The sequence below is a fragment of the Antedon bifida genome, chromosome 7 (genome assembly GCF_963402885.1).
Source record: "Antedon bifida chromosome 7, ecAntBifi1.1, whole genome shotgun sequence".
Lineage (NCBI taxonomy): Eukaryota > Metazoa > Echinodermata > Crinoidea > Comatulida > Antedonidae > Antedon > Antedon bifida.
In genome coordinates this window covers 23782899-23809437 of record NC_136232.1, presented here as the reverse complement: position 1 = coordinate 23809437, position 26539 = coordinate 23782899, and the positions used below count along the sequence as shown (strand labels likewise).

At 29.6% G+C, this 26539-nt stretch overlaps 4 protein-coding genes across 4 annotated transcripts in view; 1 reads left to right on the top strand and 3 right to left on the bottom strand.

The window, feature by feature from the left end:
- Window positions 1–26539, bottom strand: part of LOC144848813 (thialysine N-epsilon-acetyltransferase-like) — a 94599-nt gene extending 68060 nt beyond the window's left edge. The window contains exon 1 of the mRNA XM_078705750.1: window positions 25171–26539. The gene's annotated coding sequence lies outside the window, so the exon portion shown is untranslated. The remainder of the gene's footprint in view (window positions 1–25170) is intronic.
- Window positions 5981–10121, bottom strand: LOC144848820 (uncharacterized). The gene is made up of 2 exons (XM_078705757.1): window positions 7065–10121; window positions 5981–6991 (listed from the first exon to the last, which is right to left on the bottom strand). The coding sequence occupies exon 1, from the start codon at window positions 9835–9837 to the stop codon at window positions 9181–9183; it is 657 nt and encodes a 218-aa protein (XP_078561883.1). The 5' UTR covers window positions 9838–10121; the 3' UTR covers window positions 5981–6991; window positions 7065–9180.
- LOC144848291 (relaxin receptor 2-like) lies at window positions 12129–22507 on the top strand. Its single transcript, XM_078705006.1, has 15 exons — window positions 12129–12136; window positions 12609–12686; window positions 12901–12972; window positions 13143–13214; window positions 13659–13730; window positions 16180–16251; window positions 16983–17054; window positions 17456–17527; window positions 17882–17953; window positions 18819–18890; window positions 19304–19375; window positions 19763–19834; window positions 20114–20188; window positions 20848–20919; window positions 21237–22507. Exons 1-15 carry the CDS (start codon window positions 12129–12131, stop codon window positions 22258–22260), a joined length of 1977 nt encoding a protein of 658 aa, XP_078561132.1. The 3' UTR covers window positions 22261–22507.
- Window positions 23480–25132, bottom strand: LOC144848811 (thialysine N-epsilon-acetyltransferase-like). The gene is made up of 4 exons (XM_078705748.1): window positions 24985–25132; window positions 24158–24337; window positions 23830–23870; window positions 23480–23728 (listed from the first exon to the last, which is right to left on the bottom strand). The coding sequence occupies exons 1-4, from the start codon at window positions 25106–25108 to the stop codon at window positions 23558–23560; spliced, it is 516 nt and encodes a 171-aa protein (XP_078561874.1). The 5' UTR covers window positions 25109–25132; the 3' UTR covers window positions 23480–23557.

Genomic DNA, 26539 nt, shown 5'->3' with positions numbered 1-26539 from the left:
TACCAGTCAATGCATTTGCTGGTTTGACAGCATTGGAAACATTGTAAGTGTATTGCTTATGTTTGCTAACTTTTATCAATTTGGTTTTAATTTAGAAATTAAATTATAAATTATATTACATTGTTGGTTAAACAATGACAATGGATTAAAATTATTATATAATTTCACAATTTGTGATCTTATAAAAAATATCTTAAAAATCAATAGTTTTTTGCTCATCCAACATGAGTGAATCTTATTTTTTTAAATAATATATAATAATTTAAAATGAATTTTGATTGTAAATGCCACAATATAAATATCATTATAACTAATGTTACAAAATAATTAGTATTTGTTTATGTAGTGATTTTGTTTTATGATAATAAAAATTATTAAAATATAAATATATATTTTATATTTTGACATTAAAATGTTGATACAATACAGTGAATGTATTGTAGGATCAATTGTAATAATGGACTAATAATATGTACCTTATGATTATTTACAGTAAAAACCATGTTTAAAAAGCAACAATTTTTTAATTTATCCACCATGATTGAATATTTATTTATGTAAGACATAACAATTGAAACTGAATATCTGTATTACATATTAGATAATACATTTATTACATGGTTGCTAACAAAGAATTACATTTGGTGAAGACATTTTATTTTAAGAAAATAAGTTATTAAATTATATTTACCACATTTTTATAAAAAATGACAAAATGTTTCTAAGTAGGCCTAATCAATATTTGTTTATGTAGTAATTTTGTCTTGAGAATAAAAATTATTAGAAAATTAATACATAATAATTCAAAATTTATCTGAAATTGTAAAATTTCACAATATAAATATCATTATAATGATTGTTATACTAAATAATTAGTATTTGTTTATGTAGTGAGTTTGTTTTATGAGAATAAAAGTCCTCAAAATATAAATATGTATTATATATTTTGACATTATTAAAATATTGATACTACACTACTGTATAATGTACAGGAATGTAGACATTTCAACATTTGAGGTGACAGAAAAACTAAAATAATTTTAAAACAGCTTGGATATTGTGATTTACTTATACTGTGCATTCTTTTTACTTTTAAGGAATTTGTACGAAAACCAAATAAGTACATTACCAGCCAATGCATTTGCTGGTTTGACAGCATTGAAAACATTGTAAGTGTATTGCTTATGTTTGCTAACTTTTATCAATTTGGTTTTAATTTAGAAATTAAATTATAAATTATATTGCATTGTTGGTTAAACAATGACAATGGATTAAAATTATTATATAATTTCACAATATCTTTAAAATCACTAGTTTTTGGTTCATCTACCATGAATGAACTTTATTTTTGTGTAATACATAATAATAAAAAATTAATCTTAAATGTAAGATTTCACAATATAAATATCATTACAATGATTGTTATACTAAATAATTAGTATTTGTTTATGTAGTGATTTTGTTTTATGAGAATAAAAATTATTAAAATATAAATATATTTTGACATTAAAATGTTGATACAATACAGTGAATGTATTGTAGGATCAATTGTAATAATGGACTAATATGTACCTTATGATTATTTACAGTAAAAACCAATTTAAAAACCAACAATTTTTTAATTTATCCACCATGATTGAACTACTTATTTTTGTAAGACATAACAATTGAAAGTGAATCTGTACTAACATATTAGATAATAAATTTATTAAATGGTTGCTAACAAACAATTACATTTGGTGAAGACATTTTATTTTAAGAAAATAAGTTTTATATTTACCACATTTGTATATAAAATGACAAAATGTTTCTAAGTAGGACAAATCAATATTTCTTTATGTAGTAATTTTGTCTTGAGAATAAAAATTATTAAAAAATTAATACATAATAATTCAAAATTTATCTGAAATTGTAAAATTTTACAATATAAATATCATTATAATGATTGTTATACTAAATAATTAGTATTTGTTTATGTAGTGAGTTTGTTTTATGAGAATAAAAATCCTCAAAATATAAATATGTATTATATATTTTGACATTATTAAAATATTGATACTACACTACTGTATAATGTACAGGAATGTAGACATTTCAACATTTGAGGTGACAGAAAAACTAAAATAATTTAAAAACAGCTTGGATATTGTGATTTACTTATACTGTGCATTCTTTTTACTTTTAAGGGATTTGATCAGTAACCAAATAAGTACATTACAAGCCAATGCATTTGCTGGTTTGACAGCATTGGAAACACTGTAAGTGTATTGCTTATGTTTGCTAACTTTTATCAATTTGGTTTTAATTTAGAAATTAAATTATAAATTATATTACATTGTTGGTTAAACAATGACAATGGATTAAAATTATTATATAATTTCACAATATCTTTAAAATCACTAGTTTTTAGTTCATCTACCATGAATGAACTTTATTTTTGTGTAATACATAATAATAAAAAATTAATCTTAAATGTAAGATTTCACAATATAAATATCATTACAATGATTGTTATACTAAATAATTAGTATTTGTTTATGTAGTGATTTTGTTTTATGAGAATAAAAATTATTAAAATATAAATATATTTTGACATTAAAATGTTGATACAATACAGTGAATGTATTGTAGGATCAATTGTAATAATGGACTAATATGTACCTTATGATTATTTACAGTAAAAACCAATTTAAAAACCAACAATTTTTTAATTTATCCACCATGATTGAACTACTTATTTTTGTAAGACATAACAATTGAAAGTGAATCTGTACTAACATATTAGATAATAAATTTATTAAATGGTTGCTAACAAACAATTACATTTGGTGAAGACATTTTATTTTAAGAAAATAAGTTTTATATTTACCACATTTGTATATAAAATGACAAAATGTTTCTAAGTAGGACAAATCAATATTTCTTTATGTAGTAATTTTGTCTTGAGAATAAAAATTATTAAAAAATTAATACATAATAATTCAAAATTTATCTGAAATTGTAAAATTTTACAATATAAATATCATTATAATGATTGTTATACTAAATAATTAGTATTTGTTTATGTAGTGAGTTTGTTTTATGAGAATAAAAATCCTCAAAATATAAATATGTATTATATATTTTGACATTATTAAAATATTGATACTACACTACTGTATAATGTACAGGAATGTAGACATTTCAACATTTGAGGTGACAGAAAAACTAAAATAATTTTAAAACAGCTTGGATATTGTGATTTACTTATACTGTGCATTCTTTTTACTTTTAAGGAATTTGTACGAAAACCAAATAAGTACATTACCAGCCAATGCATTTGCTGGTTTGACAGCATTGAAAACATTGTAAGTGTATTGCTTATGTTTGCTAACTTTTATCAATTTGGTTTTAATTTAGAAATTAAATTATAAATTATATTACATTGTTGGTTAAACAATGACAATGGATTAAAATTATTATATAATTTCACAATATCTTTAAAATCACTAGTTTTTAGTTCATCTACCATGAATGAACTTTATTTTTGTGTAATACATAATAATAAAAAATTAATCTTAAATGTAAGATTTCACAATATAAATATCATTACAATGATTGTTATACTAAATAATTAGTATTTGTTTATGTAGTGATTTTGTTTTATGAGAATAAAAATTATTAAAATATAAATATATTTTGACATTAAAATGTTGATACAATACAGTGAATGTATTGTAGGATCAATTGTAATAATGGACTAATAATATGTACCTTATGATTATTTACAGTAAAAACCATGTTTAAAAAGCAACAATTTTTTAATTTATCCACCATGATTGAATATTTATTTATGTAAGACATAACAATTGAAACTGAATATCTGTATTACATATTAGATAATACATTTATTACATGGTTGCTAACAAAGAATTACATTTGGTGAAGACATTTTATTTTAAGAAAATAAGTTATTAAATTATATTTACCACATTTTTATAAAAAATGACAAAATGTTTCTAAGTAGGCCAAATCAATATTTCTTTATGTAGTAATTTTGTCTTGAGAATAAAAATTATTAGAAAATTAATACATAATAATTCAAAATTTATATGAAATTGTAAAATTTCACAATATAAATATCATTATAATGATTGTTATGCTAAATAATTAGTATTTGTTTATGTAGTGAGTTTGTTTTATGAGAATAAAAATCCTCAAAATATAAATATGTATTATATATTTTGACATTATTAAAATATTGATACTACACTACTGTATAATGTACAGGAATGTAGACATTTCAACATTTGAGGTGACAGAAAAACTAAAATAATTTTAAAACAGCTTGGATATTGTGATTTACTTATACTGTGCATTCTTTTCACTTTTAAGGTATTTGAGGTGGAACCAAATAAGGACATTGCCAGCCAATGTATTTGCTGGTTTGACAGCATTGGAAACACTGTAAGTGTATTGCTTATGTTTGCTTACTTTTATCAATTTGGTTTTAATTTAGAAATTAAATTATAAATTATATTACATTGTTGGTTAAACAATGACAATGGATTAAAATTATTATATAATTTCACAATTTGTGATCTTATAAAAAATATCTTTAAAATCACTAGTTTTTAGTTCATCCACCATGAATGAACTTTATTTTTGTGTAATACTTAATAATTAAAAATTAATCTTAAATGTAAGATTTCACAATATAAATATCATTATAATGATTGTTATACTAAATAATTAGTATTTGTTTATGTAGTGATTTTGTTTTATGAGAATACAAATTATTAAAATATAAATATATTTATATATATTAAAACAGCTTGGATATTGTGATTTACTTATACTGTGCATTATTTATCATTTAAGGTGGTTGCACGGTAACCAAATAAGTACATTGGAAGCCAATGCATTTGCTGGTTTGACAGCATTGAAAACATTGTAAGTGTATTGCTTATGTTTGCTAACTTTTATCAATTTGGTTTTAATGTCAAAATTAAATTATAAATTATTTTAAATTGTTGGTTAAACAATGATAATGGATTAATATTATTATTTAATTTCACAATTTGTGATCTTATAAAAAAACTTTAAAAATCAATAGTTTTTTTCTCATCTACCATGAATGAACTTTATTTTTTATAATATATATTTGAAATATAGTAGTACCATACTGTATTACCATATTAGGAAAAAAATCAACCTTCTTGAATATTGTTATTTTATTATACTGTTCATTCTTTTTTCTTTGTAGGAGGTTGGAGAGTAACCAAATCAGTACATTGCCAGCCAGCGCATTTAATGGTTTGTCAGCTTTGACAGACCTGTGAGTTTTTTCATACTATTTGCTACGTTTACTAATTTATATTACTAGATGGTACGCTCGCTTCGCTCGCGTACCATCTAGGTCGTGCCCACAGATGGTTCTCGAATACATAGTAATTTCAGCGTTAAAAAAACTGGCGACTTCAAATGTACAAGCAGGACAATAATACATGTCGTTTACAGGAACGAATAAATAGACACGGTGATTTATGTACTCAACTAAAATTAGCTTTAATCGTCAATAAATAATTATCTAACTCAACTTAATTAGTAGGCCTAATGGTCAATTGTTTCTTAGAGCCAATTCATACTTAAGTTGTTTCCTAACCACCAAAGTTATTCTGCGTTTAGGGCATGTGATCCTTCGTACTGTAGGCCTGTCCTCTACTGGCTTTACAACGCTATACTCATGCCAGTGAGGGGGAGGGTGGTGGTGTTGGTGGTGGTTTAACTGCAATAATAAAGTCGATTGTACATAATAGACGGCGACTGGAAAGGCTAGCTCATTATGCGTTAAAAAAAAAAGATTCCACAGATTGGGAAAAAATGGATCGAATTTCTGTTATGACTGTACTTGTCTTTACGACGCCTGAGGGAATAGACACTTGTGGAACAGAGATTGGAATGTTCCATTTATCGCAGATCAAAACATTTGTATAAACAATAATAATAATAATAATATTTATTCGGCAAAAGTTCATAAAGTACATTTTACAATTCATCTTGCCAGGAGCAAGTAATAGGCATGAGCCCAAACAGAAAACTGCTCTTACTCCATCATTACTTATAAAATACAAAAATAACAAAACTAAGTAGCACAAATTAAGTCAAAATAAAACAAAACAAAACAAAGTTATAATGAGATACACCAATTAAAAATAAGCTGCATTGAATAAACAATATAAACAATTACAACTTAATATTTTGAGATCAAATGTTTGGTGAGTTGAGCTTTAAAGTATGAAATTGTAACACATTGTTTAATTTCATTGGGAAGTTGCTCCCATAATCTAGGGAAAATAACAAACGATGAATTTAAAAATGTATTGGTCTTTGCCTTCCAATGTATTAACCGCCCTTCACACCTCTCACTTGATCTCACAAACTCATTAAAGGATGAGGGACAGAGGCCATGCATTATTTTAAAACCTAATGTGAGTATACACTTTAAATATATCTTCAATACTTAAAATATTTAGGGTCTTTAACCTATATAAATATGAAGTGTCCCAATTTCCTTCTTTTCTGTACATAATTATTCTAGTGGCCTTTCTCTGAACCCTTTCAAGTCTATACATATGAGATATTTCAGTAGGTGCCCACATACAACAACAGTAAGTCACAACAGGTAGTATTAGTGCTTTGTAAAGATTTAGCATTGCCATCCAAGACATTGCTTTACTACATCTTGAAACAAAACCAAGAAGTTTGCTTGCCTTACTACAAACATAATCTACATGAGAGTGGCATGTTAATTTACTGTTGATATATACACCAAGTAGTTTGAATTCATGGACTCTTTCCGTTGAATCGGAATTGATATCGTAAGCAAATATGATGGGATCTTTACACCTGGATAAACTTATTGCTGCACATTTTGATGCATTTAATGGTAGTTTATTTAAAACTGACCATTCATAAATCTTATTTAAATCACTCTGTAACTTTATACAGTCTTCTAATTCATGAATAGGTCTTGAAATGGTATTGTCATCTGCAGATTCTATACCATATTCAAGATCACTCACATACAATAGAAACAAAAGAGGGCCAAGAACCGACCCCTGGGGTACCCCTGATATTACATTCTTCCAATGCGATATTTCACCTCTATAGATAACTCTTTGTTTTCTATTTAAAAGAAAATCCTGAATCCATTTATTTAAACCTTTGTTTAAGCCAATATTGTTAAGTTTCTTAATCAGACGCTTATGGGGTACTTTATCAAAAGCAGATGAAAAATCTAAGAAAATTACATCTACTTGCTTACAATTTTTTGCATCTAAACTTTGAGCCCATGAATGAAACGCCTTAGTGAGTAACAATTCAGTACTATAAGCATGTCTAAAACCAAACTGATTATCTGATAATATACTATTAGCCTCTAAGAAATTATTGATTCGGGTACACACAAGTTTCTCCATAATTTTACAAACAATTGGTGTTAAAGACACAGGTCTGTAACTCTTAAAATCACCTTTAGGTTTTCCATGCTTTTTGAAAACAGGTACAACATTAGCAGTTTTCCACTGTTTTGGTAAAATGCCTTTTTCTAAAGATAAATTAAAAAAGTCGCACAACAATCGTGCTAGTTCTGCCCTACAAACCTTTAGAAATATGGGAAGTAAATTATCAGGTCCTGGAGATTTTGAAACAATTAAATAGTTTAATGCCTGATAAACCTCTATCACATTAAATTTCTCAAGTTCCATATAATGCTGAGGGATAATATCAGAGTTGAGAGCAAGTCATCATTACCATCATCATCATTATTACTGAAATTACTAGAAAATTGATCATTGAACAAATTTGCTATCTCTCTAGCATCTGTTACTATAGCATCATTAATCTTAAAACTTATAACTTGTGAATCTTGTCTAATTGCCCTAATATATGCCCAAAATTGCTTTATATTTGAAGTAGCCTTATTTGAGATGTCTAGAACATAATTTCTGTGACTACAATATATGGCTTTTTTCAGTTCCTTACTACAACACTTAAATCTATCTGTAGCTTCATTTGTTTTTAAAATCTTAGCCTTCCTATATAATTTTCTTTTCTTTGTACAAAGTTTCTTAATTTCTGTAGTAATCCATGGAAATGATTTAGTCTTATTTCTTTTCTTAATAGGCACAGATTCAGAAATAGCCTTGTTTATATTGTTCATTATACTATCCCAAATATTATTAATATTTTCAAACATAAAACAATTTTCCCAATTAAAATTAATTAATATGCTTTTCATCTTTTCAAAATCTGCATTTTTTAGTGCATATACAGTTTTTGTTATAACTTTGTCACGTTGTTTTGATATCCTTAAACATATCTCAATTGCCTCATGATCACATGAGTCAAAATTGTTAATAATTTGACATTTATCAATTAAAAGTGGATTACTAACAAAAGCCAAGTCCAAAAAGTGCCCATCCCCATTTCGTGTTACATAAGAAGGCTGATCTATTATTTGCACTAGTCCAGTTGCCATTGTTCCTTCTACCAAGCTTCCTGCTTGGGCGGATAAACCATTGATCACATTTAAACAATTCCAATCAACATGAATATTAAAGTCGCCTATGAGTAATACCTGTTTGTAATCAACAACTTTTGCTTGAACTTTATCTAGATTATCAATAAAGGAATTTAAATATTGAACATTTGAAGAAGGCGGCCTATAAAACACTCCTAATAAAATTTTACCTATATTACTATGACATTCTATCCAAATCAGTTCAAGTGTATCAACATTGAGATCTGTGCATAAAGATGGATTTAAACATGTTTTACAAGCAATTAAAACCCCCCTCCATGAGAATTTCTATCCTTTCTAAAAATGGTATAATCATTGTTTAAAAGCTGACTATCATATACTGTGCTATCGAGCCATGTCTCTGATATAGCAATGACGTCATGAGACGAAGAAGAAAATCTAGCATTGAAATCTAATAATTTGTTTTTCACACTTCTTATATTACAATAGAATAAACTTAACATTTTACTTGATTTTGTGTTACCTGAATTTACTATATTATTGCTATCATTACTAGAATCATTGTTTATATTAATTTCATTTAATGTTATGTCATTATCATCAGCACTCTTCATCTTAGCTACATTTATTACGGCTTCATCTACTTTGCCATTTTTTCAGTGTTCAACTTGGCAAAATTTCGCTTTATGTCCTACTTGATTACAAACCCAACACACAACCGCTTTTCCATGTCTGCAAACTCGTCGTACATGTCCACTCTCGCCACAGAAATGACAATTTGCTACAGGCATGCTTTGATGATCTCTAGTGTGCGTGCTTCCAGTTCTTCTATTTTTCTTTGGTGATATTATTGACAGTACATTATTAATACTCTTAACCAAGGCTGATGTACCCCTCAAGTTAAGATGTAAACCATGACTTGTAAACTTTGATGAATCCACTCCATATCGCGTAGTGAAAGCTCGGCTGTGATCAATAACAATGTTACCGAAAGAATACTTGAGCATTTCATTTACGTCAAATACGCGTCTGTTTAATGAAAGATCATCAAGTCTCGGGAAAATCGCTGAGATGAAAACCTCGCCTGTTATCCTTGTTTTAAGCCTTGATATCATATCAGTGTAGTCGTTCTTTAGCCTATCCAAGTCAAAGTTGATATCGCAACAGTCATTTGTTCCAGCATGAATGACAACATTTTCTACAATGGTCAGATCGATCTCACATAATGTATAGTTAACTTGTTCCACAGTTGCTCCCCTTAATGTTCTGACAGATGTTTCACATAGGCCATTTGTCTTAATATGCTTCAGCATAGAGTCACCTATTATTAGATTTCTTTGTTGTTTAGCTGGAATTTGTTTAGCTGGAATTTGTTTAGCTGGAATCTGTTTAGCTGGAATTTGTTTAGCTGGAAATTGTTTAGCTGGAATTTGTTCGGCTTTCTTTGTAGGCTTTGGTGATACATTATTATAAGTAATGTATATTAAAACGTATATTAAATCAATCAAAATAGTATTTTTTAAAGAAAATCGACCATGGTCCCAATTCTGGTTTAGTATACTATTCAGACCTGCCAGTGTTAAAAGATAAGACAGAATTTTTCAAAAGCCGGCGAGCAGTCTTAAAGTAACAAATAAACTAAAATTGCATTTTCTCGAGAACTACTTGTCCATTTTTGTACAAGAGGCAAGAGTTATAACTTGTGATTTGTAAATTTAAAACATAATTCGATTTAATGTGCACGTTTTTTTGATGCGAGTAGTTTAAAAAACCTATTTCTTTTCAAATTCACTTGTTTGATTTTCGCGTTGCTGTTCTATTGTTAGTCAACTGAAGCTATTGTTAATTGAAAGGCTTGTTACATAACCATTACACCAAACTCGCATACACATGGTTGTAGTGAAATTAGCCTAATCACAAACAGCATTAAGACACACACAAATATATATATATTTCTTTTTTTACCGGAGAAATCTTATGTAGGAGAATTTTACAGTAGGTGGAGGTATGCACTGTCGGAGTGTCTGTCTAGTTTTCTTTTTTAATTATAAATCTTAAAATAAAATTTAATGAGAAAAAAGATAGACGCTGTTAATTTTATTCATTTGTTCTTGAGAATGCTTCTACGATGGTTCCGAAACGTTGATCTTTTTTGTCATTAAAAATTTTATTTTAAAGGTATGTAGTAAACGTATCTTAATTTGTAATTATGAATTCCTTATTATATTATAGTTAAATATAAATTGAATTCTTGTACGTACCAGAATAAAATAATAAATTACATGCAATTTCTAACAGTATGCACATTTTAATGTAATGGTCCTATAGAGTAATTGTTTTAACTTCATTTAATAATTACTATTTGATTACATTTAAAACAAGCAAGCATTAGGAGTATTTAATGTGTAATTTTATTATTATTATTATTATGTGATTATAAGTTTAAACAGCTCTGTATTTATTTTACTTTTAAGGATATTGCACATTGGGCAAGTCTATGATTACAGGTATTTTTTTCATAGTTACTCTTATGAATTTCCTTTGATTAATAATTCATTAGTTCAATATATTTACTGCAAAAATGAATGCATAAATGCTACACAGTTTTAATCTTTGCCATTTAATTATTATCATTCCGTTGAGGGTTAAGTGACACTAGCCTACTATCAGTGCACTACAGGTTGCTGTTAAAAAATAGAAGAGATTTTGTAATGACTTGCAACATGCCTATACCGGACCGACAGACAGACCGACAGACAGACAGACCACGCGACTAAAAAAGCATAATTTTGACGAATTTTTTAACTTTTTCATCAAAAACGTGCGCAAATTATCCAATTCGACGTGCTCATATGACGTAATTTTAAGTCGAAATTGTTTAAAAGTTGGTAAAATTATTACAAAAGGCTGCAAAAACATAAATCACGTGAAAAAAGTATGTATTTAACGCTACGTGCGCATGCGCGTAAAAATTTGCGCGTGTATGGGAATTTTTGACATGCTCAAAATGACAAGAAACGCGTAGAAAGTTGATTAAAAATTAATTTTGCGCATTTTAAAATTTTAAATGCGCATGCGCGCGTAACTTTTTTTTCAACAGAAAGCTAGCGCCTGATATAAATTAAACTTTTGCAAAGTTTCAATTTAAAATGTTATTTGGTTTTTGACCTATGTTAAATACGAGAAAATCGTTAAATCGCGCGTAAATCACGTTGCGCAACTCTAACGTCATTCACAATAGGAGGTGCACAATTTCATGTAAATGCCCACATGTTGACATCAAAACAGTTCAAAAAGTACAGAAAAGCGATAAAACGCATAGTGATACCGGACCGACAGACAGACCGACAGACAGACAGACCGACCGACATAGTGAACTATAGAGTCGCATCCACGCGACTAAAAATTGCTACAACAAACATAATTTACCCTTTAAAAGATCCATTCGGTTGGTAATACAAATAAAATATAATTATATTTTTATTTACTGTCACAACATACGGTTGAGATATAATAAACTGTTATATTTTATTTTGTAACATAATTTAGTTTAAACGGTGGGCTATGAGAACAAAATTTCCATTTTTATACCTTGATATTGAATATGAATGAGTAAATGAATGTGAACAAAACAAGGCTATCAAATTAAAGTTAATTGACAAACATATCTAATTTCTTGTCTTGCTGCTTAAACCTATTCTTTAAAAATCAAAACTTACCTAAACATTATTTACATATTTATTGAAATTGCTTCGTTTATTTCTACTTTTTTAATTAATTTTTTATGATTATTTTATTTTATGTGGTTTTCATAAAATGAAGCATCATTCAGTACCATTTCAGTACCTGTTTCATTTCACTGCAGCAGTGGAATCAGGATAAAAAAAAGGGGGGGGGGGGGGAAATGAACAAAACACAATGATATTGAATTAAATTTTGTGATAATTACCCAGTCGGAGAATTAGAATTCTTGGATCTAATCTTTAAATGGTAACTAATGGTTTTAAATTATAGTTCATAGTAGTACCGGTATATATCGTTTTGAATACTGCAATTTTTTCTTACTTACTTTCCGTTTCTTTAGTTTTGGCTTGTTGGAATATAATCAAATACGTACACTAGAAGCCAATGCATTTAATGGGTTGACATCACTGCGACAACTGTGAGTATTTTTGGGTAGGAATTTCTACAAACTTTCTAGAATTTTCAAATAAAACTAAATTTTTGAAACTTTTTGTTCCAAATTAAAACCAACAGAAATACATGGCACAACATGGTATGATATAATAATAATTATGTAATACATATCGCAAAACATGATGTATTTCCTAATACATGTTCTGCTATTTGGTTAACTACATTGTTTTACCTTGAAGGTGGTTGAGAGATTTCAAAATAAGTACATTGCCAGCAAATGCATTTTTGGGTTTGACATCATTGACATTGCTGTGAGTATTTTTTCATGCTATATACTTTATAATAATGATTGAATTACTTCATAAAAACGAGTTCATGTTTAAATTATGGTATATACAGTAAGTCAAAAGTAAATTTAATCACAAATATGGATGGATGGATATTTTAATTTCTTTTACTGTGTATTCTTTATTCTTTGTAGGAGGTTGGACGGTAACCAAATAAGGAAATTGCCAGAAAATGTATTTAATGGTTTGATAGCATTGACAGACCTGTGAGTATAATATCTTAACACATTTATCCCAAATCACTACATTGTACAATAAACAGATGCATGTAGTTTATCATTTTATAATGTGTAATTGAATTTTAATGAGAGATGATGAACCTGGAGCCACTGGTCAACTTGCTTGAAATAACACTTTTGTACTATAAAAGGGTTACTATTCTCTAGCATAAAGGAAAACATTTACAGGGTGGGCAAGTAAAGCTTAAGACTAATTAGCGCAGTGGTTTTGGTTGCCAACAAAGCTGTAAATGGCCGGAAGAATAACTTATAAAAACTTTAATCTGAAAACAAAAATAAAACGGGTAAATGCAGTGTTTATATTAAATCAATAAATAATTTGCAACTAACTTAATTAACTGCTCAAGCCCAAACTAGCAAGACCATAATGTGCATTATTTATCATATACTGTGTATTTTTTATCATTTAAGGCGGTTGGATGGTAACCAAATACACACATTGGAAGCCTATGCATTTGTCGGTTTGGAATCATTGACAGAACTGTGAGTATTTTTTCAATACTTTTACAAACTTCCTTATTTTTAAAAGAAACTTTATTTATTAGGTGATCATTTAGAATAAAATGATCACCTATTGTTATTGTACAAAATCTTTATTATTGTTTTCCTTGTTGTTGTTTTTATTCTTCTTTCTGTACACTTTTTGTGTAACAATTATCTCAAAAAGTTGAATTGCAATGATCACAAAAATTACACAATGTCTTTCAAATACTTTAACTTAGACATAATAAGCTTTTCAGCGTGATCACTAATCCGTGACGTCATTTATACGCCATTTTGGGAAATCACATTATCAATCATATCTCCATAATTCATTATCACATATTAATGAAATTCACTACACGTAAATTTCAGGTAAGGGTAAAAATATTAGCAAATAAAAACTCGTGCGTTTCAAGGTCATGCGCATGAAATCGCGCGTTAACATTTTAAAAAGCTCAAAATTAAGTTTTGATCAATTTAGAGCATGAATTAGGCCATTTGCATGTTTCAAAAAATTACTGCGCAAAAATGCATTTTTGCGCACACGATTCTTAGAAAGCGTAAAAAAATAAAATTTGATGAATAAATCACATTCTACTCACAATCCTTAGTACATTTACCCATTTTGAGTCCATTCAGACTTAAAATGACGCTATACAAGCATGTTAAAAATGACAAAATGTGCACATTAATTTCACAAAAGTTCTGAAAATGGTGAAAAATAGGCCTTTTTTAAAATGAAAATAACTCTTCAGAATGCAAGATGACCCCCAATTTTTTTAACTTATTAAGGAAGCTATTGAGTTGTAGATATGAATTCATGTACACATTTGATGTACAAAATGTTGTGACGTCATCAAATGGCCACTTAAATTTAAAAATTAGGATTTTTTTTCTTTTTGTGTAGATTATCACATTCAACAGAGCGTATCTCGGTTATTTGTGCTCGAATTTTGCACAAATTTCAGTATGTACTTGCTTAAAGATGTATTGTCCCTTGAAACACAAAAAAATGAAGGTCAAAATATTCTAAATGTAAATTGGCCATATCAAAGTAATATTAAAGTTATTCACTTTAAGTCGAAAATTCGAGCCAGTTTACGTAATTAACAGGTAAATTAGTTTGATTACATTTCGTCTGGAAAATCGTCGCGAGCGAAAGTAAACAAAGACTTCAAACCACGAGTACGCATTATGCATATGCTAATTAGGATTGTTTACAACTTGTCACAGTTGAAAAGGTATTTTCACACAGATCGTGAGAAAGTTTTATGAAATATGCATACAGAGTAGCCAAACAAGCGCGTTTCATTATGGGATATGTTTTGATCGAAAACTTTGACTGGAAGTCAAAGTTATTTTTTTAACAAAAAAACGTCTGTATTTCAGTTAAATGATTTTTTTTTTCGACAAATTTTTGGTGAAAGTTAATAACTATTATGATACTTCAAAATGACCCACCTTTTTTTGAAATATTTTATTTTTTTGAAATTAGTCAAAGGGACAATACATCTTTAATTATTTATCTTTCCAAGAGTGGTCAGCGTTTTCATTTTAAGGACGCCATCGCGCGTAAAACCTCGAATAACGTAGGTTGTGTAATTTCACCTACACCATACATTTGAATATCTTACAGCTCTTCAGAATTAAATGTGACATTGAAGATTATAAATTATTATGAAAGCTGATGAAATGTAGATATGAATTCATATAAAAAATAAGCCTATCGGATGTTGCGAAGTTATCATATGGCCAGTTGAAGTTAAAAAGTAGTTTTTAAATTTCTTTAGTCAAAGTTATACAAATTTCAAAGAGCGCGCATTGCGCTTCTAAGTGCCAAATTCTCTTCCAATTCTTATATTTATTTGCTCAATTCATTATCTTTCGAATTGTCAACTTCAAGTTTATTTTGATAATTCCATCATATCAAAAAATTTGAACATTGTGTGGTTCCCGTAATTTCACCTATGTTACACTGTATATAGATATACTGTACACTGTACTGTATAGAGTATATATTCTATGACACATAATAGGTACAACTCAGCACTATAAGCATATGCATCATGTCATAGGATGGCGTACATAAACTTTTTACGATTGTATGTTAACGTACGTGCATGTTTAAAAAATGTTAATTTCATTAAACTGATAAAAATGATCACCTATAATTTGTCAAAGTGACGAATTAAATTCTAGTTGTTTTAGAACTATTCTAATTATTCCAGTTGATACTGGATATCATAGACGGCACTAACATTGCTGTAACACCGGTGCCAATCAATTTACAACTAACAACATGAATTATATTATTGTTTATATACATGACTATTTGATTCAAAGATCTCTTTTGTCACTACATTTTTTTTAATGAAAATTTACAATCATACAGTATCAAACTACTTGGATACATATGATTTTAATTACTATGAATCATTTTATTTTGAAGACGTTTGAATGCTCACAAAATCAGTACATTGCCAGCTAATGCATTTAATGGTTTGACAGCATTGACAACACTGTAAGTGTTCTATCTAGTTCATAATACTTTTATAATTATCTTTTTTAATTACACATTTTAAAATAAAATTTAATGAGAAAAAAGATAGACGTTGTTAATTTTACTCATTTGTTCTTGAGAATGGTTCCATGATGGTTCCGAAACGTTGATCTTTTTTGTCATTAAATTTTATTTTAAAGTTATGTAGTAAACCTATCTTAATTTGTAATTATGAATTCCTTATTATATTATAGTTAACTGTAAATTTAATTCTTGTACCAGAATAAAATAATGTATTACATGCAATTTTCTAACAGTATGCAATTTTAAGGTAATGATTATATAGAGTAATTGTTTTCACTTCATTTATTAATTACTATTGATTACATTTAAACATCCCAACAATGGGTCTTGATGTCCCTTTAGGGAGGCCTTGCAGGAGGTCCAGTAATATCATTTTCAGTCTATCAAAATTATATTCACTGTCAAAAAGTATTTAGGTAACCGGTTACAGGATTATAAATACATGAAAACCCCCTTATTGTCAAAAATTGTCTGTGCCTATGGGAGGTGTGTTTGTGTTTGGATGTGCTGCTTAATAGGAAAATCATTCAGGCCTTAATACTAGTGTCTTAATGGGATGTGTCTGGGAGTTTCAACTGTAGTACCATACTGTATTACCATATTAGGAAAAAATCAACCTTCTTGAATATTGTAATTTTATTATACTGTTCATTCTTTTTCCTTTGTAGGAGGTTGGATGGTAACCAAATCAGTACATTGCCAGCCAGTGCATTTAATGGTTTGTCAGCATTGACAGACCTGTGAGTTTTTTCATACTATTTGCTTTGTTTACAAATTTATATTATTTCACTAAATTAAATCATGCATGTAGAATTAAAAATTACAGATTACCATAAAACCTTAAAAAGAAGGTAATTGCTGTTTCTTTTTTTAGGATTCTTGGGTGGGCTTCTTTTCGAGATATGCTAAATTTTAAGATGGGCTTTTTTTTGTGCCGCTCCTTTAGAAAGCAAGCATTAGGAAACAGTTACCATTCGGAAGGTTATAGTTTCCTAGGACTGAAAAATGGGTATTTGGAAACTCGGACTGGGAATGGGGGGAAAACCCCAAAATTATATAAGATGTAGAACTCAATAGATAATTTGCAATTAACTTACCTGCTCAAGACTATTATTATACTGTGCATTATTTATCATTTAAGGCGGTTGGAAGGTAACCAAATACACACATTGGAAGCCTATGCATTTTCTGGTTTGGAATCATTGACAGAACTGTGAGTATTTTTTCAATACTTCATTTTACAAACTTCCTAATTTCAAAAGAAACTTTATTTATTGTCGTTTTAGAACTATACTGGATGTCATGGACTGCCCTAGCATTGCTGTAACACCGGTGCCAATCAATATACTTTACAACTAACAACATGTATTATATTGTTTATATACATGACGATTTGATTCAAAGACCTCTTTGGTCACTAATTTTTTTTTTTATGAAAATAATTACCATAATGCTGTATCAAACAACTTGGATACTGTATATGATTTTCCTTACTGTGAATTATTTTTCTGTATCAAACAACTATGATATAATAATTTTACTTACTATGAAATATGTTATTTTGAAGGCGTTTGAATGGTCACAAAATCAGTACATTGCCAGCTAATGCATTTAATGGTTTGACAGCATTGACAACACTGTAAGTGTTTTCTCTTGTTTATATACTTTTATATTTTAAATTACAGTAGAACCCCTATTAATGGGACACCTTCGAAACCTAACAAAATGGTCCCCATAATAAGGGTTTTTGTTGAAATAAAAACCAAACTTTTAGCAGCCAATGTTTCACCAATAAAAACTGTCAAGCCTGAGAAAGTATGTTTATTATTACGATATTCATTTTTGATCTTGTAGCAAAATGTAATTCAATTTTAATTGAGATGATGAACCTGGAGCAAGTGGTCGACTGAAATAAAACTTTTGTACTATAAAAGGGTTACTATTCTCTAGCATAAAGGAAAACATTTACAGGGTGGGCAAGTAAAGCTTAAAAGTGGTTTTGGTGGCCAACAAAGCTGTAATTTAAAACTTTAACCTGAAAAAAAGTGTATTACATGCAATTTTCTAACAGTATGCAAAATTTAAGGCAATGATCCTGTAGAGTAATTGTTTTAACTTCATTTAATAATTAATATTTTATTACATTTAAAACTCCCAACAATGGGTCTTGATGTCCCCTTAGGGAGGCCTTGCAGGAGGTCCAGTAATATCATTTTCAGTATTTCTATCAAAATTATATTCACTGTCAAAAAGTATTTAGGTAACTGGTTACAGGATTATAAATACATGAAAAACCCCCTTATTGTCAAAAATTGTTTGTGCCTATGGGAGATGTGTGTGTGTTTGGATGTGCTGCCTAAATAGGAAAATCATTCAGGCCTCCAGTGTCTTAATGGGATGTGTCTGGGAGTTTCATACCATACTGTATTACCATATTAGGAAAAAAAATCAACCTTCTTGAATATTGTAATTTTATTATACTGTTCATTCTTTTTCCTTTGTAGGAGGTTGGATGGTAACCAAATCAGTACATTGCCAGCCAGAGCATTTAATGGTTTGTCAGCTTTGACAGACCTGTGAGTGTTTTCATACTATTTGCTACGTTTACAAATTTATATTATTTCACCAAATTAAATCATGCAGATTATTATGTATTATCATAAAACCTTGAAAAGAAGGCAATTGCTGCTTCTTCTCTTTAGGATTCTTGGGTGGGCTTCTTTTCGAGATGGACTCAATTTTGAGATGGGCTTCTTTTTGCGCCACTCCTTTAGGCAGTTATATCCAAGAGGACAGAAACAGTTACCATGCGGAAGCTTATAGCTTACTGAGGCTGAAAAAATAATGGGTATTTGGAAACTCGGACTGGGAATGGTGGCAAACCCCAAAATGATATAAGATGTAGAATACAATAAATAATTTGCAATTAACTTACCTGCTCAAGCCTAAGCTAGCAATACTATTATACTTGCATTATTTATCATTTAAGGCGGTTGGAAGGTAACCAAATACGCACATTGGAAGCCTATGCATTTTCTGGTTTGGAATCATTGACAGAACTGTGAGTATTTTTTCAATACTTTTACAAACTTCCTAATTTCAAAAGAAACTTTATTTATTGTCGTTTTAGAACTATTCTAATTATTCCAGTTGATACTGTATGGACTGCCCTAACATTGCTGTAACACCGGTGTCAATCAATAGATTTACAACTAACAACATGAATTATATTATTGTTTATATACATGATTATTTGATTCAAAGATCTCTTTTGTCACAATTTTTTTTTTTTATGAAAATAATTACCATAATACTGTATCAAACAACTTGGATACTGTATATGATTTTCCTTACTATGAATTATTTTCTTTGAAGTTGTTTTAACATACTGTATCAAACAACTATGATATAATAATTTTACTTTACCTTGAAATATTTTATTTTGAAGGCGTTTGAATGGTCACAAAATCAGTACATTGTCAGCTAATGCATTTAATGGTTTGACAGCATTGACAACACTGTAAGTGTTTTCTCCTGTTTATATACTTTTATATTGTAAATTACAGTAGAAGCCATATTAATGGGACACCTTCAAAACCCAACGTTTTTATTGTTTTTGTAATGGGAAGGAATATTGTCCCCTTAGGGGTTGGCCATAGTGTTAAAACATATGTTGCCCCTCGTTTGCGGAAAGTGTCTCCTGAATAGAGCTGTCCTACTGTAAATCTTACTCATTATAGTATATTAATTGGTTAAGCTAATTATATAATTAAGGGTCTGTTGATTTATCTTTTAACAGGAACTTAGATAACAACGCTATAACTACCATAGATCCTGAGGCATTTTCTTTTGTTGTTTCATCTCTTTCGATTTTGTAAGTTAACACTCTGCAATTTGTATTTTTTTTAACTTCTCGCGTGTCCATAACCTAAATTGGTATGACTTATATCAGGATTAATAGAGAGAACATCCACCTTTGATTGCCTCAATTAAATCATCCTTATCACTTTGGCCTATTTTTAATAAACAGTAATTATGTTTATGCACATGTGATTTACCACTAAAATCTATTAATGTGCTCTCCAATTTCAGAAATCATAGATCCAAATACTTGATACTTGCTCGACTCTAGTACATGGTTATATATTGCAGAAATTGATTTATTTTTTCAAAATTGAAGAAATTTAGTGTTAGTTACTTTATACTATCTACTAACAAGTAAAACCACCTTTAAAAATACCAAGCTACAATAACTAAACACTCGAATCTAAACATATTATTAGTTCTGTACATTATTATATTATATTATTATTAATTTATATTATTATAATAAGAAATGTTATGTATACAATATAGATATATTAAGTTAGTAATGAATGAAAGAAGAGAAAGTGTGAAACATACACAGCTCTAGACAAAAAAAGTTGATACACAGAAAACCACCTCAGAAATAATTAATTTTGGCAACTCTGGTAATTCTTCTTGTACATTCTTAACAATGTTTAATTTAGTGTTTAAATTTGCTATTTTTAGAAAGTTAAGAGGCAACAAGTTAAAGGTTTACAGAGATAGAACTTTTCAGCAATTTACAAGCTTAAAAGAATTGTAAGTATTGATAGATCTACATACACAACTTCAACTTATTATTCATAAAAAGAGAAATATTTTGCCACATATGGCATTTCATACGTATACTATTTGAGCTTAAACACCAAGTGGTGGGCTAACGTAAACAAGACAATAAATACAGACTTAGGGCAAACTTAAAAATATTGCAAAAGATATGCAGATAACATGCAGTTCAAAATTTTGAAATGTTGGTCTTGAACTATTTAAAACATCCCAAAATTTAATGAAATTCCTTTAAGATACAACAAATAATAACTTAGCACTTATTATGTTGCTATATTTGATTCTTTTAGGTACTCGGAATACTCTAGTCTCTGTTGCCTTGTTGGCGCCATCGATGTCTGCGAGCCTTCAGATGCATTTGCATCGTGTGAAGACTTGCTAAAAAATGAACTTCTCCGTGTGTTGATGATGATTATCGGGTTATCTTCGGTCATTGGGAATGTTGTTGTTATCGTTTCACGAAAGTTTAAAAAAGATAATGATATTAACAATGTTAACAAAGTCCAAACCACACTAATTACCAACCTTGCCGTGTCTGACCTGCTGATGTCAGTCTACCTGATCATCATTGCCAGTGTGGATATACATTACAGAGGAAGATACGGAAAGGTTTCCAGAGTTTGGAGAAATAGTGTCCTTTGCAGTTTTGCAGGGGCTATTTCTACACTCTCTGGGCAATGCTCAGTGTTTACACTGATGCTGCTGAGTGTCGATCGAGCTATTAACATTGTTAATCCATTTAGCACGAAACGCCTCAACCGTACAAAATGTCGAATCATTATCAGCTTCGGATGGCTATTCTGGATTGTGCTGAGTTTTCTTCCAGTAATAGCCAATGAATTAAACTTATCGTATTTTGGTGACAATTATTATGGAAAGGAAAGTGTGTGCCTTGCACTACCTTTAACCAGAAGTCGGTGGCCAGGTTGGGAGTATGCTGTTGCTATTTTTGTTGCCTTTAATGGCGTCGGCTTTTTTGTAATTGTACTTAGTTATCTGACAATTTTCTTGTCAGTGAAAAGATCGGGGGCCACTGTCAATAGAAGACAGAGGAGGAAAGAGCAGTTAAAAATGGCGAGAAAACTAGGCTTAATAGTTTTCACTGATTTCTGTTGCTGGGCCCCGATTATAGTAATGGCAATTGGTTCCGAGATGGGTTGGATGACAATTCCTGATGACATATATGTTTGGGCAGCGACATTTATCATCCCCATCAACTCCTCAGTCAATCCGTATCTTTACACAATTGCTTATATGTTTAAGTGCAAAGTGCGTCAACCGGCACCTGTACAGATTCCACTTAATACATTGTAATTTGGCTATTTATTGCATTCAATCTTTGATCAGAGAGTTGCAATTAAGAACTCTCTGCTTTGATCTTGTTTTAATCACATTTTTATCACTGTACCTGTAAACTTTTTACTAATATCATTTAAAAGCATTTTCTTGTACAATTCATATTTTTGTTTGTACTAAAATGATTTAAGAATTTGTTTATGTCAAGATTGTAGAATATTTAATAAATTCATAAATGTAGTTTGCTAATTTAAATTTTCAAGATTTCAGTATATTTATATGCCCATTTAAATTATTCATCAATGTATTTTGGTAATGTTGTTTTATAATTGTCAAGATTTTAGTATATATAATTTATTCAATTTATTTTAAGTTTTGTCACGATTTTAAAGAAATTCATCTATTCCTAATTAGTAATTTCATTATTGATATGTGGATGTTTCATAGATTCAAACTACTTTATTCATTAATAGTTGTAAATTATTGTTAATTGGTAACTAGTTTGGTGAATAACGCGAGTTCTATCTAAACCTTCTATGGTAATTTGGTTTTTATAAATATATTTTGTCTGAAAAACTTTCAGTATCTTCTAAAGTCAATCTAGTCAAGTTTTAGTTTAAAATTAAATAATATTTGTTGAATCTAAGTATTTCATTTTTGTTTTGGAATTTATAAATGTGACAGCTAATTCGTAAACTCCCATTGGTGACAATAGGACCAACTTTTACTTTCAAAACTTTACAATATTAATACTGAAAATGAATGTTTCATGAGGACTGCTTCTAAAAGAAAAATGTATACGTGACTACGACCTATGACAGACAATTTTGAAAGACTTGATTTGGTGTTTTATACAGGCTAAGAAAAATGGCAGCCATTTTGAAGTATATTTTAACCATCTTGGATTTTTAAAAGTGATTTTCTAGCCAAAATCGGATGCTTTAATACTAATATTTGGGTAAAATTGAGAGAGAAAACGGCCATTTTTTATTTTTAGTTTTTTTTCTTCCTTTTCTCTATTTTTGATATGTTGTTCAGATGGGTCTTAGGAAGTACAACAAAAATAAATTCTGTTCTAATTTTGTCTCTAGGTCAAACCATAGTTTGACCGGACTAATGAATGGTCTTTCACACATGCTCCAGTCTGGTACAGCAAATTAAACATTTCATGACGAAAACGCGATATACGCGTAGCATCATTTATCGTGTAAACGAATCATGCATGGAAAGCAGCCAGCAGATGTTGAAAAGCCATTACAATATTACATTATTATACTAACATTTCTAAACTGAAAATTGTCTTTAAATAGAAAAATTAAGAATTAGTCACAAATGTTAACAATTGAGGCTTAAACATTGTATACATATGCCAGTCCTCAGTTACTGTTAAATCTATCGAGTTGATTGTTTTATACATATTAATTGCTGGTTTATTCCAACCTAGCACTGCCCACTGCATTCTCTGGCAACCTTTCTCTAAACCAATCTGAAAAAATTATAATGTTGTTATATGGGTTAAAAATTATTTATATTATTTATATATTCATTAATTATTCATGTTTTTCAGTTATTTTTTGACATAATTACCTCAGCAACCCTTCTCATCATAATTCGTCCGTAACCTCTTCCTATAAAATTTAAGTAAAGAATAACATTGATATTTTCTTTTTTTGTGACATGCTAATTGACTTTTTATTGAAAGCATTTTTTAAAATAGTAAAACCATTTTTTTTGGTTTTGGTTGGATTTCAACTAAGAATATTCAGTTTCCGCAGAGAAAAATAATAATAACATAGTTAGAAATACACATCACTTTAATTTTAACTGATTGCAACCAATCAAAATCTTTGGATGCATTCACATACATTAAAGGTCAGTTAGAAGTAGGTCATAGGTCAGTTAGTAGGTCATTTACCTCTGAACTCTTTCATGATATACAGGTCTTCCATATAAACCACCTTTCCCTTCCAAGTACTGTATGTATAGAAGAAAACACTGTAACCAATTACTTCAAATGTCTCTACTTCTGGTCTTTTATATTCCGCTACTATGCAAGACACAATGCTTCCTGGATCAAATATATCCTTCTGTAGACCTGAAGAGTTTTAACAAGTTCAATAAACATATCACAGGAAAGCTACATTTCAGAAGACAAGTTTGTGAGTGCGTGTTTTAATTATGTACACTTTTTTGCACAAACCTTTATAATAATAAACACCGGCGCAGATTAAATTGTTGAAATGAAATAGACAGTAGACTTCAATGACATGCATGACGTATGGTACCATATGTAATTTCAGATAAGACAGTATAGAAGAATAGATTTTGCGAGTGACGCATCAGGAACAGTGCCTAAAAAGTGTTTTCCCAAAATAATGGTATTCTTCCGGGCGGAATTTGTATGTGCTCAAAAATTTATTGAAACGATCTATATATTATTCAAAGAGCCAGGCTTCCGGGGCCCTTGGCGGTCCCCAGCCTAATGGTGCTCGCTTTGCTCACAAAGTATTTAATTTTTATACGTTGTTGTTCAATCGTTTGAGATTATGGTGAAAAAGAGCAAGATTTTAGTTCAATGGCATGAGAGCTTGCAGTTGGGTAAAACTGAAAGCCTCACTAATCCGTACTGGACATGTATGGGTAATTTGTGCTTAAATTTAGTAATGTTACAGTAGTGTACCCTATTTTATACATACACTACACTACTCCTTAATTTTATTTTTAATGTAATGTAAAGTATACCTTCAGTAGTGTTTTCTACTTGATCTTCAGAATTTTCAAACACTGCTAATTCCACAATCATCTTCATTATCGCAGCGCAATCCTCCGGTCTTGCATCTCGTATACGAAAGTTGCCATCTTCCATTTTGCTGCTACTGTACTACTTCTTTTTTAACTGGGAAAACTACTTTTATAGCTGGATATCAGAATTTTTGTAAATGTTAACAATGCATGACAGCATTAGACATTGAATTTCATTTTGTTATTTCCATAAACTCTTTAATACCTTACTTTATACTGTACAGCATGGCTCTATGCTCTTACACGAAGATAAACTGAAACAATATTTATTTCGCTTACCTGCTAACTAACGAACTCCTGATTTTACAGAATAATAAATGCAAAATATTTAATAACTATGAATGATGGGTTTATTTTGATGGATCTTTTATCTTTATAAAAGAAAACTAATAAAAATCTGGCCTACAGTAGCTGCTTTAAACCAACCAGAAATAGGTAAAAATCAGGAGGCGATAGAGAAATACTTACATTAACATTTTTACTAATATTAGCAGTCCTGCCAAATAATGGTGCATATTGATGACGTTTAGTCCATACACAAATTCATCATTAGTGTGCCGCTGATGAAATATTTATTTTCCTCATTTTGACAATGCGGTATGGAAGAACATACTGTAGGATAACTACCAAAACCGCAAATGGAAGTCATCTAATATTATACGACGTTTGCCATGAAAAGTGAATCATGAAGTACTGCAGGTACTGTATTTTGGGATATATTTTTTTCTTTTTTGCTTCTGCTGCAGAATCCAATTTAAAAACATTCACCTGCTCGGCGGTAATGCTGAGTGACTGTGAAGTCTAATACTTACAGCAGCGATTTCAAGTTACGAGAGGTGACCGCTTATGGGAGGTTCTGACGATATTGGGCCAAAATCACGTATTATGGCTAACGCAACAGGTCTCTTCCCAATATTCTCCAGCTAATTGTATTTTATTGTTTATGATCAGGTGGTTTATTATTATTTATGATTTTCAGACAAATTGGTCAGTCAAAAGCTGTGTAGTTTTCTCATCGCATCTAAAAAACACAGGAATGTTCTTCACAGAAATATATTTAAAACCGCTTCGAAATAAAGCTACTGTAATATAATAATTAATATATAAAGCACAAATGTATCAAAATTAATACAAATTTTTCTGATGGCCACTTACGGGAGGTAATTTACCATACAAAAATCTAATTTGTAGTAAAAAAAAAAAAAAGTGGCCGACGCCGTGGCTGCTTACTGGGGGGTATAGGCCTAGCCGCTTAATTACAGGAGGTATCAAATGCACTAATTAATTAGATACGAAGAATAAACAAGCTTTTGAAAGCCTCCAAGGAGGTTCAACTGGTCTGTAGGTGCAAAAGTATTAATGCCAAACTCAGTAAATTATTACTCTATCTGCGTGTCATACATATCCATGTAGCAAGCATCGGAATCGACCACACACATTCAGTCACTTTCTCCTATCGGAAATATAAACCAGAAATGTATAGAGAGGGAAGCTG

Bases quoted from the DNA above. Each gene is read 5' to 3' on its own strand.
- LOC144848820 (XM_078705757.1), bottom strand. From the start codon at position 9,837: ATGCTGAAGCATATTAAGACAAATGGCCTATGTGAAACATCTGTCAGA.
- LOC144848811 (XM_078705748.1), bottom strand. From the start codon at position 25,108: ATGGAAGATGGCAACTTTCGTATACGAGATGCAAGACCGGAGGATTGC. The intron at 23,871-24,157 runs GTAAATGACCTA...TAAATTTTATAG, and splicing joins TATCATGAAAGAGTTCAGAG to GAAGAGGTTACGGACGAATT. The intron at 23,729-23,829 runs GTAATTATGTCA...TAATTTTTTCAG, and splicing joins TGATGAGAAGGGTTGCTGAG to ATTGGTTTAGAGAAAGGTTG.
- LOC144848291 (XM_078705006.1), top strand. The intron at 12,687-12,900 runs GTGAGTATTTTT...TTTACCTTGAAG, and splicing joins TTGACATCACTGCGACAACT to GTGGTTGAGAGATTTCAAAA. The intron at 20,920-21,236 runs GTAAGTATTGAT...TGATTCTTTTAG, and splicing joins TTTACAAGCTTAAAAGAATT to GTACTCGGAATACTCTAGTC.